The 13,173-nt window shown below is 39.7% G+C and overlaps 1 protein-coding gene across 1 annotated transcript in view; it reads left to right on the forward strand.

Moving 5' to 3' along the window:
- Positions 1-9,497, forward strand: part of RRAGD (Ras-related GTP binding D) — a 39,026-nt gene extending 29,529 nt beyond the window's left edge. Inside the window, exons 6-7 of the mRNA XM_015557676.1 lie at positions 2,838-2,986; positions 8,996-9,497. Of these exons, the coding sequence (XP_015413162.1) occupies positions 2,838-2,986; positions 8,996-9,147 (301 nt within the window). The 3' untranslated portion in view covers positions 9,148-9,497. The remainder of the gene's footprint in view (positions 1-2,837; positions 2,987-8,995) is intronic.
- The last annotated feature ends 3,676 nt before the right edge of the window (positions 9,498-13,173 follow it).

Consider the following 13,173-nt stretch of genomic DNA (forward strand, 5'->3'; position numbering starts at 1 on the left):
TCCAGTGAAGAGCTGGAGAAGGCGAAGCACCTTTCGGACCTTCGGGCTCACACCGTTGATACCTCTGATCCTGATGACAAATGCCAATTTGGATTTGGCAGGTACATAGAAGTTGCCAGCTTTTCTTCCCATCCTACCCATTTGAATCTCAGTTCTGTACATCTGCCTGTATTCCTTGTGATAGTGTTTAGCTTTTTCATACATGAGCTTCCTCCTTGCCTTTCAAAGGATCTTTTGGGCAAACTTCTTTCTCAGGCACTTGATCTTCAGCTCTGCGAAATTCCTTCGCTTTTCTTGAGGGTTTCTGGCATAGCAGGAACCTTCTTCTTCTCTTCGGCACCCTCCATGGTTCTAGCTGGATTTGGCAATACCTTTTTTTTTAAAAAAAAAAAAATATTTTTATTGATTTCAGAGAGGAAGGGAGAGGGATAGAGAGATAGAAACATCACAGATGAGAGAGAATCATTGATCAGCTGCCTCCTACATGCCCCCTACTGGGGATCGAGCCTGCAACCCAGGCACGTGTCCTTGGCTGAAAAACCTGGGACCCTTCAGCCCGCAGGCGGACGCTCTATCCACTGAGCTGAACCGGCTAAGACAGTTGTCGGCAAACCATGGCTCGCGAGCCACATACGGGTCTTAGGCCCCTTGAGTGTAGCTCTTCCACAAAATACCATGTGTGGTACAGTGTGATTGAAACTTCGTGGCCCATGCACAGAAGTCGGTTTTCAGAAAGGAGATAGATGAAACAAGTATACAAGACGAGTGTGGATGGGAGAGTTGGAAGGGGTCGACCTCAGCGAACGTACCTCAATCAGATTGAGGACGTTTTTAGCAAAGGCCAGTTTAGCAGTACCCTAATTAAGTTAATAACAATGTACCTACCTATATAGTTTAAGTTTAAAAAATTTGGCTCTCAAAAGAAATTTCAATCATTGTACTGTTGATATTTGGCTCTGCTGACTAATGAGTTTGCTAACCACTGGGCTAGGGCAATGATAACCTTCTTAACCCACCTAAATGGCAGGGCACACTTTTATTTATTAAACATCTCTTCTTCTTATCATCCTGTACTGACCCTTTGAAGCCCCCAGTTACCGCATTCTTAGCTCAGATGTCCTATATTCCCAGATCTCCCCTTTCTATCTCTGAACCTCTCCTGCATGTGGGGTCTCTGATTCTCTCGTCTATGCAGGGTTCCCATACTATGTAGATATTAAATTTGGTTATTTCCTCTTGCTCATCTGTCTCATGTGTATTTATTAGACCAGTCAGAAGAACCTTGAGCACAGAGGAAAATGTATTTCTCCCCGATAAAGTCATAATAATAATAGCGGTTAACATTCATTATGCATATTACATGGTCTCAGCACTATGCTCAGTGCTATGTATGTATTATCTCATTACATTAGGAAACTTTGAAGTAATTACTGTTAGAATACAGATGAGGAAATTGAAGTTCAAAGAAGGTACTTAACTTGCCCATAGTAAGTAAGTAAGCTAGGATTCAAACCCAAGTCATCTGTGTCTGCGGCCAAGTGAAATAAGCCAGTCAGAGAAAGACAAGTACCATAGGACTTCACTCAGTGTGGAATCTAATGAACAAAATAAACTTAACAAAACAGAAGCAGACTCATACATAGAGAACAGACTGGTTGCTGTCAGAGGGGAGGGCAGTTGCAGGGCTGGGTGAAAAGGTGTAGGGATTAAGCAAAATAAAAGAAAACAGAAAACACCACTCGTAGACACAGGCAACAGATTACCTGTGGGAAAGAAGGTTGGGGGAAGGTAGAAGAGGGTATAAAGGTGCTAAATCAGTGGTTCTCAGCCTTGGCTGCACAAGGGTGAGAACCACTGTGCTAAATGGTGATGGAAGGTGACTTGACTTGGGGTGGTGAACACACAATACAATGTACAGATGATATATTATAGAATGCCACACCTGAAATCTATATAATTTTTTTTAACAAATGTCACCCCAATGAAAAAATAAAAAGAAAACAAAAAAATTAGACTTATCTATTTACTAACTTTTTATTTTAAAAAGATTTCAAACCTGCAGAAAATGTGCAAGGATAGTACAATGAATTCCTATATACCCTTCATTGGGATTCACCATTTTTATCAATTTGCCCTATTTGCTATCTCCCTCTATTTCTATTCCATATTGTTTGTTTGTTTGTCTTGAACTATTCGGGAGTAAGTTGCAGATATCATGGTTCTTTGATCCTCATTACTTTAGCATCTCTCTCTTAAGAACAAGGACATTCTTTACAGTTTAATGATCCAAGTAAGCATATTTAGCATGGCTACTTCACTTGATTATCTAATATACAGTCCATATTCAAATTTTACCAGTGGTTCCACTTCTACCTTTTATATCAGTTTTCCCCTGTAATTCAACCTCTAATTCAGCATTTGGCTGTCATGTGTCTTTAGGCTTCTTTCATTTGGAACAGTTCTTCAGTCCTTGGTCTTTCCTCAGACCATGCCTTTGACAGTCTGGTTATTTGATTATGAGAAATCTTGAGGGCCACGGAGTGGGGGAGAAATAACGCCCGCCGCCCCTCACCTGTGTTCTCAGGTGTCTGGGGGGTTGCCCAGCTGCCACAACAGCCACCCCTTGTGTCAGTAGGGAAGTGACTGTCATACACTCTACATTCTTGTGCTTGTGTGTTTCTGAGATCTTTAGCTGAAAGGTCTGAATGGGTGGGCTAGTTTTAATACATTTAAAGAAGTAAATCATTCTGTGTTAAAGCTGGTTTCTGTTGTCGGGTTACAATTTATCGTTCTTTCTCGATGGTCAAATATATGTTTTGGTTTCTGTCCCCATTTAGTCTCAAAGAAGACGGAGCAGGAACCCCCTATGACAAGGAATCAACAGCCATTATAAAGCTGAATAATACCACAGTTCTTTATTTAAAGGAGGTGACAAAGTTCCTGGCTCTTGTTTGCTTTGTCAGAGAGGAAAGCTTTGAAAGAAAAGGTAATTATGTGTGTGTGATTCAGACTAATACTGTCTTCACTGCCTGTTGAATGTGGATGGGGAGCAGCGTGCCTCTTGGAGTTTGTAGACTTAAGTCCCAGGCCCCCTTGATCAGTCAGCTTTGGGGACCCGTGAACCAGCCTGCCCTCTAGTGAAAGCTGCTGTGAGGTGGAAGTGGACGCAACCATCCACCAGGGGCCTCAGCTTTCCTGTGGGTGCAGCTAGCTGGGGTGCTGCCAGTCTGTAGAGTTCCTTACCAAGGGGAGGCCCCCAGCCTCAGCGAGGGCCATGGCCTCCCTCTTGGGCCACACCTCTCGAAGGTTTTAGGGACATGTGACCACTTGTGCTCCCTTGTGAAAGAGGGGACTCATACAACATCAGAGCTAGACGGTATTTAACTTGTGTTCAGCCTCTGTATTCTTTTTTTTTTTTTAATATATTTTATTGATTTTTTACAGAGAGAAAGGGAGAGAGATAGAGAGTTAGAAACATCAATGAGAGAGAAACATCGATCAGCTGCCCCCTGCACATCTCCTACTGGAGATGTGCGCGCAACCCAGGCGCATGCCCTTGACCGGAATCGAACCTGGGACCTTTCAGTCCCCAGGCCGACGCTCTATCCACTGAGCCAAACCGGTTTCGGCAAGCCTCTGTATTCTTTAGTCCTCGAAACACAGGGATGGCACCATGATCCCGAAAACAGAAGACATGAAAACACTTAATAATATCACCAGATGTCTTTTTAGTTTTATTTTAAAACGAAAGCAATTAACCTCATAAAAATACTCATTTTCCCCCCTTGCTACCTAACCTGGGTAATACCTTACTGCTGCTGCTATGAGTTTTTTGCAACTAGGAAACGATTTACCAATTTGTTGGGTAAAAATATTCCCAACAAAGTGGCAATAGTAACATTGACCAAAAAAGCCTTTTTTTCTTATAAAGCGATACGTGTTTATTTTAAAAATATTTAGAAAATTTGGGAGTGTATAACAAAAACAAAATAAAACCACTCAATTTCACCATTTAGAGCTAAACCCCATGCTAAATTTCTGAAATGTGCTTTCTTTCTTCTTTCCTTCCTCTCTTCCTTCATCTGTTCTTTCCTTCCAACAAAAGTGGGGCCAGGTGATTGTCTATATAGTTTTAGATCCTGTTGTTTACAAATTCATTGAGCATGAAAACGTAATTTAGATTTTTTTAAATTATAAAAGCAATAGATTCGCTTAGAAAATTTATAAATAACAAATAAGCATAAAAGAAATAATTACTGATAAACTTCTCACTCAGATCCTCAATATTTTCTGTATCACTTTCCAGCCTTTTTCACATATATATCTATTATCTTTATATATGAGATTGTATGATAAATCCTACTTTATAACCTTCACTTAAATTATTATAGACATCTTTCCAACTTACTAAATCTTTTTTCCACATCAATTTTAGATTTTGATGTTATGAATAATCTATGATGACCCTCTTTGCACTAAATATTTTTGTACATCTTTGGTTGTTTCCTCAGGAAAAGCTTTCAACGAATGGAATTACTTAGATCAAAGGGTAGGCATGTTTTGGGGGCTTCTAATGCATCGTTACCAAAATGTCCTTTAGAAAGACTTTATGGGTTTACGCTACTAAGAGAATATGAGCGTGTCAATTTTGCTGTAGTTTCAATATTGGGTATTAGCATTAAAAATTTATAATTGAGCCCTAGCCACTTTGGCTTAGTGGATAGAGCATTGACCTGTGGACTGGAGTTGTCCCGGGTTTGATTCTGGTTAAGGGCATGTACCTCAGTTGCAGGTTGCAGGCTCAGTCCCTGGCCCTAGTTGGGGCACGTGCACGAGGCAACCAATCGATGTTTCTCTCTCTCTCTCTCTCTCTCTCCCCCTTTCTTCCACTCTCTCTCTAAAAATCAATGGAAAAATATCCTCAGGTGAGGATTAACAGCAACAACAAAAATGATAATTGAGCCCAGGCCAGTGTGGCTCAGTTGGTTGGGTGTTCGATTCCCAGTCAGGGCACATACCCAGGTTGCAGCTCTATCTCTGGGAGGGGGGGCATACAGAAGGCAGCCAATCCATGTTCTGCTCTCACATTGATATTTCTCTCTTCTCCCTTCCTCTCTCTCTAAAAATCAATAAACTATTTTAAAAATTGATTATTGAAAACTGGTATATCATTTAAGTTTACATTTCCTTGCTTCTTACTGAAGTTATGCATGTATTTTTCCCATATTTACCTACTATTGCCAACCGAATTGCCTTTTGTGTCCTTGTCCTGTGAAATTTTTAATTAAATGGTGTTAATCTTTGACTTTTTATTTTCATCTTGCTGAAAGTAAGAACAGATTATATAATAAATCCATGGAATTTTGAAGATAGGACCATACCTTGTTTCATTCTCAATTACAGATGATTTTACCCAGACTCAGGACGTAAGTGATTTTCCCCCAATATAAGGTCATACCGCCAGTGTATGGCAGTCAGGCCTAAAGATTCCTGGGGTTCTCCCTATGTGGAATCAGTGTTGTATATTGTTTAAAACCATGATATATATATTTTCTTGGTTAAAGATAGTTCCAGAATTTATATCTGATGATTGATATTTCATGTTGATTTTGGAAGCTAATAAAAGTTATACAAATAGTACAACTACAGCCCCCAAACCATCTAGGATGGTGGCAGTTTCTAAAAGGAATAATTTTGAACCAATTTTAGACTTCCAAAAACTTCTTAAAACTGTAGTTTACATCTACTCCTCATCCAGCTTCCCCAAATGTTAACATCTTACATACTATAGCACAGTTTGCAAAACTAGGGAATTGACATCAGTATAATGCTATCAATGAAACTACAGACCTGTGCAGAGTTCACCAGTTTTTCCAAAAATACCCGTTTTCTGTTTCAGGATCCAAAATTGATTTAGTTGCTATTTCTCCTGGTTTCCTCCTCCTATCTGTGACAATTTGTCTTCCATGGTCTTGACACTTTGGAAGAGTACTGATCAGTCATTTTGTAGACTGTCCCTCAGACTGGGTTTGTCTGAGATTTTTCACACAGTTGGAATGAGATAATGCACTTTGGTCAGAACACCACACAGTCCTGGCCAGCGTGGCTCAGTGCTTGAATGCTGACCTGTGAACCAGGGGGTCACGGTTCCATTCCTAGTCAGGGCACATGCCTGGGTGTCAGGCTCTTGATCTCCAATGGGAGTTATGTAGGAGGCAGCCAGTTGATGATTCTCTCTCCCATCATTGATGTTTCTATCTCTCTCTCCCTCTCCCTTCCTTTCTGAAATCAATAAAAGTATATTTTAAAAACACCACACAGAAATGATGTGTGTCTTTCTCTGTGCATCACATCAAGTGGTTAATGGTGTCTTGTTGCTGGTGACGCTGATGTTGACTTAGCTAAGGTAGTTTCTGCCAGTTTTTCCACTGGAAATTCCCTCCCTGTCCCTTTGTCATTAATACATGCTTTCAAACTATGCAACTCCTGTTTCTTCTCACACGCTTGCCCACTAATTATAACCTTCACTGTAGATAGGCAGACTTTGTAGAACTTATTAAACTAAATAGAAACTTAGGTGTTAATGGTCACAACTAATAAATGTAAATAAATAGGCAGACTAGGTGGAACCCCATCATGTTAAACCTGCACGCTTTTTTTACGGTGACCAACCATCTCTATTTGTCTGGGACCATGGGGGTTCATGGGACAGTAGACCTCCAGTAAAACTGGGCAAACCAGATGAGGTGGTCATCTTATCTATTAGGCAGCTGCCTTTAAAAAGAACTTGGGCTTATAAATTCATGGAGTAGTTTGATTTATTTTGTTGCTTTAATTTTGTATTGCTGAGTCCTGTTGGTGCTGATAATCAACACTTGGTGATTAGTTTTTCTCCATGTTTGTCTTCATCTGAGTTTTCATTAGTGGTCCCCATGACTGCTTTGGCAGAGGAGATAGAATTGAAAGCAGATGCAGGACACTCCGCCCTAGATGCACATTATAGGCACCTTGGGATGGGAGGCAGTTAAAAAATACGGACATCTGGGTCCTCTTCCATGTAATTAGAATAGAATTCCTGGGAGGGAGGCCTGGGGTTTGTTAATATTTTTGAACTTCCTTGGATGTTTTTAATGCCCAACTAGGGTGAGAACCACTGAACCAGAGAAAGGTGTGGGGCCATCCTACAACTGGGTATGGTGGTGAAGGTAATCCTTATTCTGTTCATGTCTTGCTTGTATTTTCAATGAAAGGGTTGAAATAAATAGCAAACTTATTTTCTGAGTGCTTACTTCCTTTGAAAATCCCAGTTGTGAATTTTTACCATTTTACTTTTAAAACTCCACATGCCGCAAGATTACTGTTCTTAAAATTTTGCGCATGTAAAAATGTGCAAAGATGACTAAGTTAAGATTTGTCAAAAACTATCAATAGGATGTCTCTGCAATTTCCCACGTGGAGTATTTGATCCACTCGTCCCATTGAAGCAGTCAAGCCGAGCTTTCTTCCTAAGGCAGTTAGTTGCACATATGATAGGCAGAGGTTTGTAAGGTTGTTCTAACATCTCATTTCCAAATTCCCACTAAGCAACAGCACTTCTTGGCACTTTGTTTTTCATTTCTGCCTTATTCTGCTTTGTTTCTTACTTTTGCCTTATTGCCTCATTGGTTTTGTCATTGTTCTTAAACTGGATGTGTGGCCACTATCACTGCAGAAGCAGCAGAGGGCACTGCTCCGAAGGTTTCCTGCTCCTGGAAGCTGAGGTGGGGGTTCCTCCAGTTCACTCGCACTTGTATAACTAGTTTGAAGAGTTTCAGTCCTTGGCTGGAATCTCAATTCTTTCTTTGGGTTTCTGGAAGCATCACCTTAGTGGATGGAAATAATGGTTAGGCTTGTTGTTTTAATAAGTTAAAGATAGTAAATAAGGACCAGCTGCCTATTTTAATTAGTGTAAACATTAGCCACAACATAATAAACTAGTGGTGAGGATGAAAAATACACTTAAGACTTTGCATTCTCGTTTATGCTATTTTTGTACGACTAATTAATTTCTGAAAATACAGTAAGATTCTACCCTACTGTTTCTCCATTAAAAAATATCTTTATTGCCGAAACCAGTTTGGCTCAGTGGATAGAGCGTCAGCCTGCGGACTAAGAGGTCCCGGGTTCGATTCTGGTCAAGGGCATGGACCTGGGTTGCGGGCACATCCCCAGTGGTGGATGTGCAGGAGGCAGCTGATCGATGTTTCTCTCTCATCGATGTTTCTAACTCTCTCTATCTCTCTCCCTTCCTCTCTGTGAAAAATCAATAAAATATATTTAAAAAAATCTTTATTGTTGAAAGTATTATCCATTTTAAATTTACATGATATTGAAGAACTGAGAGTGTCATTGGTTGTTGAATTCCTGAGCTTGAGTTAACTGCTGTCACTCTACTAGTAAAACCAGGGACTGGGCCTTCCCCAGGACTTATGACAATGGTTTAAATACAATATACAGCCCGTAAATATTGATTGATTACTTATAATATACATCGCGTAAATATTGATTGATTACTTGATTGATACTGTGGCTTTGTTATCTCAGCCACACTCCAAGTCAGGGTCTCCCTCCACATAGAGTCAATTTAATAATGCCTTCTAGGGAAAAGTAATAAGTATTTCATTGAAGATAATAACTTCATTGTAAAAAATCTTTAATTCCGAAAGGTCAAAAAAATGTGTTCACTTGGCTCTTCAAATGTGTTGGGTCATAGACACCTTTGAAAATGTGGTGTATACTCTGGAAACTTTTCTTAGTGAGAAATATACATTCTCAAGATCTTGCCTTCGGTTCCTGAGGACCAGCTGCAGACTTCCCCGTTCAGCCTTTGGATCTTATGTTAAGGCCGCTTCTTTACTGCCCCCTACTGGTTGATCCTTGTCATGGTCGACGTGAAAAGATGGATATTATTTCTTTCTATGTGACATTGCTAAAGATTTTTGGCTTTCTTCTCCAGGGCTTATTGACTATAATTTTCATTGCTTCCGGAAGGCCATCCATGAAGTTTTTGAGGTGAGAATGAAAGTGGTGAAATCGAGAAAGGTTCAGAATCAACTGCAGAAGAAAAAAGGAGCCACCCCCAATGGGACCCCTAGAGTGCTGCTGTAGGTGAGGTTTCAGGAACATCTTTTGAAATCAGGCCTTTCAGTGAGGCTGCTGCACTGTGTTGCACTAAAGGAAGGGGACGAAGAGATTGGGACACATAACATAAATTTGTTGTAAAAATAAAAATCCTGTGACCCTTTTGATCTTTTCTTTTTTAAATAAAGCAAGCACTTTGAAGCAAAAACTTGTATACTAATAGTGAAGTTAAATCCACTGTAATTTCATGACATAAATGTACACTTTTATGGTCTGTAGTCAGAAAAATCCTGTGTGAGAACTGCCAGGAACTGTATATATTTTGCACTTTTTCATTGAACTAAACTTTGATAAAACTTTTGTAAGCTTTTTCTGTACTTGGTGTGAAGGACATGCATACTGTAGTTCTTAGCTATGGCAATCAGAAATTAAAAAGTAATGCATTAGCAATGACTTTTATAAACTTGGGGATCTTTGCTACCAGTTGTTGAGGGAAAAAAATCATTTTTCAGTGGAGATGGTACAGATTGGGGCAGCAAGCTGTAGGAGCAATAAGAACTGTCCCTTGTTTGTAACTAATATACTTAAACAGGAGTTTTGATGAATAATATTAGCACCAAACTTATCTAAAAATTTCTATAGCTTTGGCAGTGCTTCCCTACTCAACAGTTTTTACAAAGCTCTTTACCTCAACACACATCTCTATAATCATTTTATACAGAGAGGTGGTTTCTTTTTGCTGTATTACTGTTCTTTAGTACCTTTGGGACCAGATTTCCAAAATGGTGCCGATCACTGGAGACAAATACGAATGTCATTGAATTGCAGGGACTCTGGAGGCTTTTTGTACCTGCCACCCAGGCTAGAGTAACATCAGAGGACACGTGGTTTCCCAAATGTAGGTGATTGACAACTGCAGATATAAAAATAGATACACAATTCTGTATGTTTGGCCCCTGTGAAATGGGCCTGTTATTATGAAGCATTTGAAATGTTTATTTAGGGCCAGCTATTTTTATTGCTCCATGATCACAGAGGACGTCTCAGATCTCTACCATAGAATTGAATCCTGTTGGGCACATTGGTCACCTTGAGTAATGTTCTCATTTGTGACAGTGTACCTTGTAGACTCTGCCTGTTCCTATCTTAACGGCTGAACTAGAGCTCAGTTTGCCAGCAGCATGTTCTGCACAGCTGAAAAGCCCTCAAGTTCAGTGGGAAGGCGCTGGCCAGAGCAGGCATTACAGTTAGCTATGTATTTGTTTTTGTGAAATTCTCTCACTTATATTTACTTTAGACTAACAGCAAGTTAAGAGGTTCCTAAATCTACCCCCGACCCCAAACCATTCCAGGTAGATAATTCTAGGTCTATCCCAAGGGTTGGTGCCTAAGGCATGCTTGTGGGTATTAGAAAATAATATTCTTTTCTTTTATCAGAGGCTCGTAGGGATATCAAAGCTGCTCCTAGCAAAATGTATCAAGTTCCTAGAGCAACTTGTCCTTGAAATGATCCCACTTCTACCTGTGACTTCTTTCTGTCCTCTCTCCTTTCTCTCCTCAAGTCCTGTTCCTTTGAGGCTGGCAGCTGCAGTTTAAAATGGTAGCTGTTTGGGATTTAAGATTTGAGCCCTCCCAAGAGGCTGTGCATTTTGGAAGAAAACTTCTAAAAATCATGGAAGAGCGCCAACTGCCTCATAATTTTTGCTCAGAAACTTGGGTTTATAGTATCCTGGGGTTCTAAGGAAGTTTTTTTCTCTAATTGCCAGACCTACATCCTGTTGGACCTTTGCCAACAGGCCTGGTATACAATAGGTGGATTATTCTTATAAATCTAATTCTCTCGTTTTTATAATGTTTCTTTTTAGAGTAAGCAACAAAGAATTGCTTTTCTAATGTGACTTTATCCTCAAGATAGAGACATTTGCCTATCTGATAAATCACACATTACTTAGGTACATATGTACATTATTGTAACCAAGAGGAGCTTCCAGTTTTGAGCTGGGTATATGATGCGTTTTTTAAAAATAGCTTTTTATTGATTTTTAGGGAGAGAGGAAGGGAAAAGGATAGAGAGATGGAAACATCGATGAGAGAGAAACATCATCGATCAGCTGCCTCCTGCATACCCCTTACTGTGGATCGAGCCAGCATGTGCCCTGACTGGGAATTGAACCGGTGACCTCTTGGTTCATGGGTTGGCATTCAACCACTGAGCCACACCGGCCAAGCTATGATGTTTTGTTGTTAAAATGTGCCTTAAGAGCCTATTACTTCAAGAGCAAATGATTCTCTGGGGGAAAGGCAAAATTAATGCTATGGCATAAGGACCCAAGTTCATGGTACTAAGTGTACTCTTTGATTCATCACACACTAATATATAGATGACTGCCTCAAACCTGTAAGTATGGCAATGACCTCTTACTTAAAGAGCGATGTAGGAGTTATGTCTCAGTGTCCAATTTTTTGAAGTCTGTGCTATTGAAATTACAAAATCTCTCAATTACTTTTGCATTTTAAAAAAATAGATTTTTGTGTTGACTTCAGAGAGGAAGGGAGAGGGAGAGAAACATCAATGATGAGAGAGAATCATTGATCGGCTGCCTCCTGTATGCCCCCTACTGGGGATCAAGCCCGCAACCCAAGCATGTACCCTTGGCCAGAATTGAACCTGGGACCCATCAGTCCACAGGCCAGTGCTCTATCCACTGAGCCAAACCTGCTAGGGCTTGCATTTTATTTTTGATATGGGACTTAGCTTACTGTGATGTCTATGGCCACATTTAGGTCACAAATCCAATGCTATAAATATAAAGCCCAAATACATGGCTACAGTGACTGCTCTGGAACATTTTTGCTCATTTTCAAAGGTTGACAACTTGATCTATATGTTTCTAGGGCAGTTAGAACTTCTATGTGGAGGTGAGACTCTGTGAATTACCTAGCATCTTTGTTTATTTCCAGTTATGCAGATTAGTGTGAATGACCAGGGTAGAATGTTTTTGAAGGAATATAAATAAAAAACTGTTGACATTCATGGACAGTGTTATTTTGTGAACATAATGTATTTTGGACCCTTAAATATGAGATGACTAAAAACACAGCAATATTGTTATATACGGGTTATATGCTAACTGTTTGAAATGTACTTCAGAAAAACAGCCAACTGTCTTGATTATTAAAGTATGGTATGCATTCAACTTATATGGACTGAGTGTAATTTATAATCAAATATAGTATTAACTTTTACTTTAAATGATAGTCATTTATAAACCATTGTTAAATCATTGCTTTTACAAATGTTAACTGCCAACTTAAAAGTTTGTGTCATATGCTCATGATATGCTAAGCTCTCATTTTATTTTAAGCATATTCATAACTAATCTTTCAGGGAGCGGAATGGTCTCTTTGGTGAAAAAGAAGTATGGTCTTCCATATTTATGAGGTTGTTTACCATACATGTATATTACTGCTATATTGGCCTTTCTTGTGGAAATGAGGATAAATCACTCTATTTATATTGGATTTGCACTTTTGTTTTTATTGTTTTAAACCCTCTTATCTCTTTATATTTTTGATGGTGATTTGCCTGTGCAGATGATAGAACTGTTATTTCAGTAAACTTCAGATATTCATTCTGCTACTCTGGCTCTGATCCTTAGATCTCCGGAAATTCTCTCCCTAACAGTGCACCTTATCGCTCCTTGCTTAGTAAGATTCCACTCTTTAATGACTTGTACAGATCCCCTAAGAGTTCTTAGAGCTAACATAGAAGATATAAGATGTTATATATTTTAAAAAATATATTTTATTGATTTTTTTTTACAGAGAAGAAGGGAGAGGGACAGAGTTAGAAACATCGATGAGAGAGATCGATCAGCTGCCTCCTGCATGCCCCCCAACTGGGGATGTGCCCGCAACCAAGGTACATGCCCTTGACTGGAACCGAACCCGGGACCCCTCAGTCCGCAGGCAGACGCTTCATCCACTGAGCCAAACCGGTTCGGCAGATGTTATATCTTATATATGAAATCCTGTTTCTGATGGAAAACCTGA

Source organism: Myotis davidii, unplaced genomic scaffold (genome assembly GCF_000327345.1).
Source record: "Myotis davidii unplaced genomic scaffold, ASM32734v1 scaffold269, whole genome shotgun sequence".
NCBI classification, from domain to species: domain Eukaryota; kingdom Metazoa; phylum Chordata; class Mammalia; order Chiroptera; family Vespertilionidae; genus Myotis; species Myotis davidii.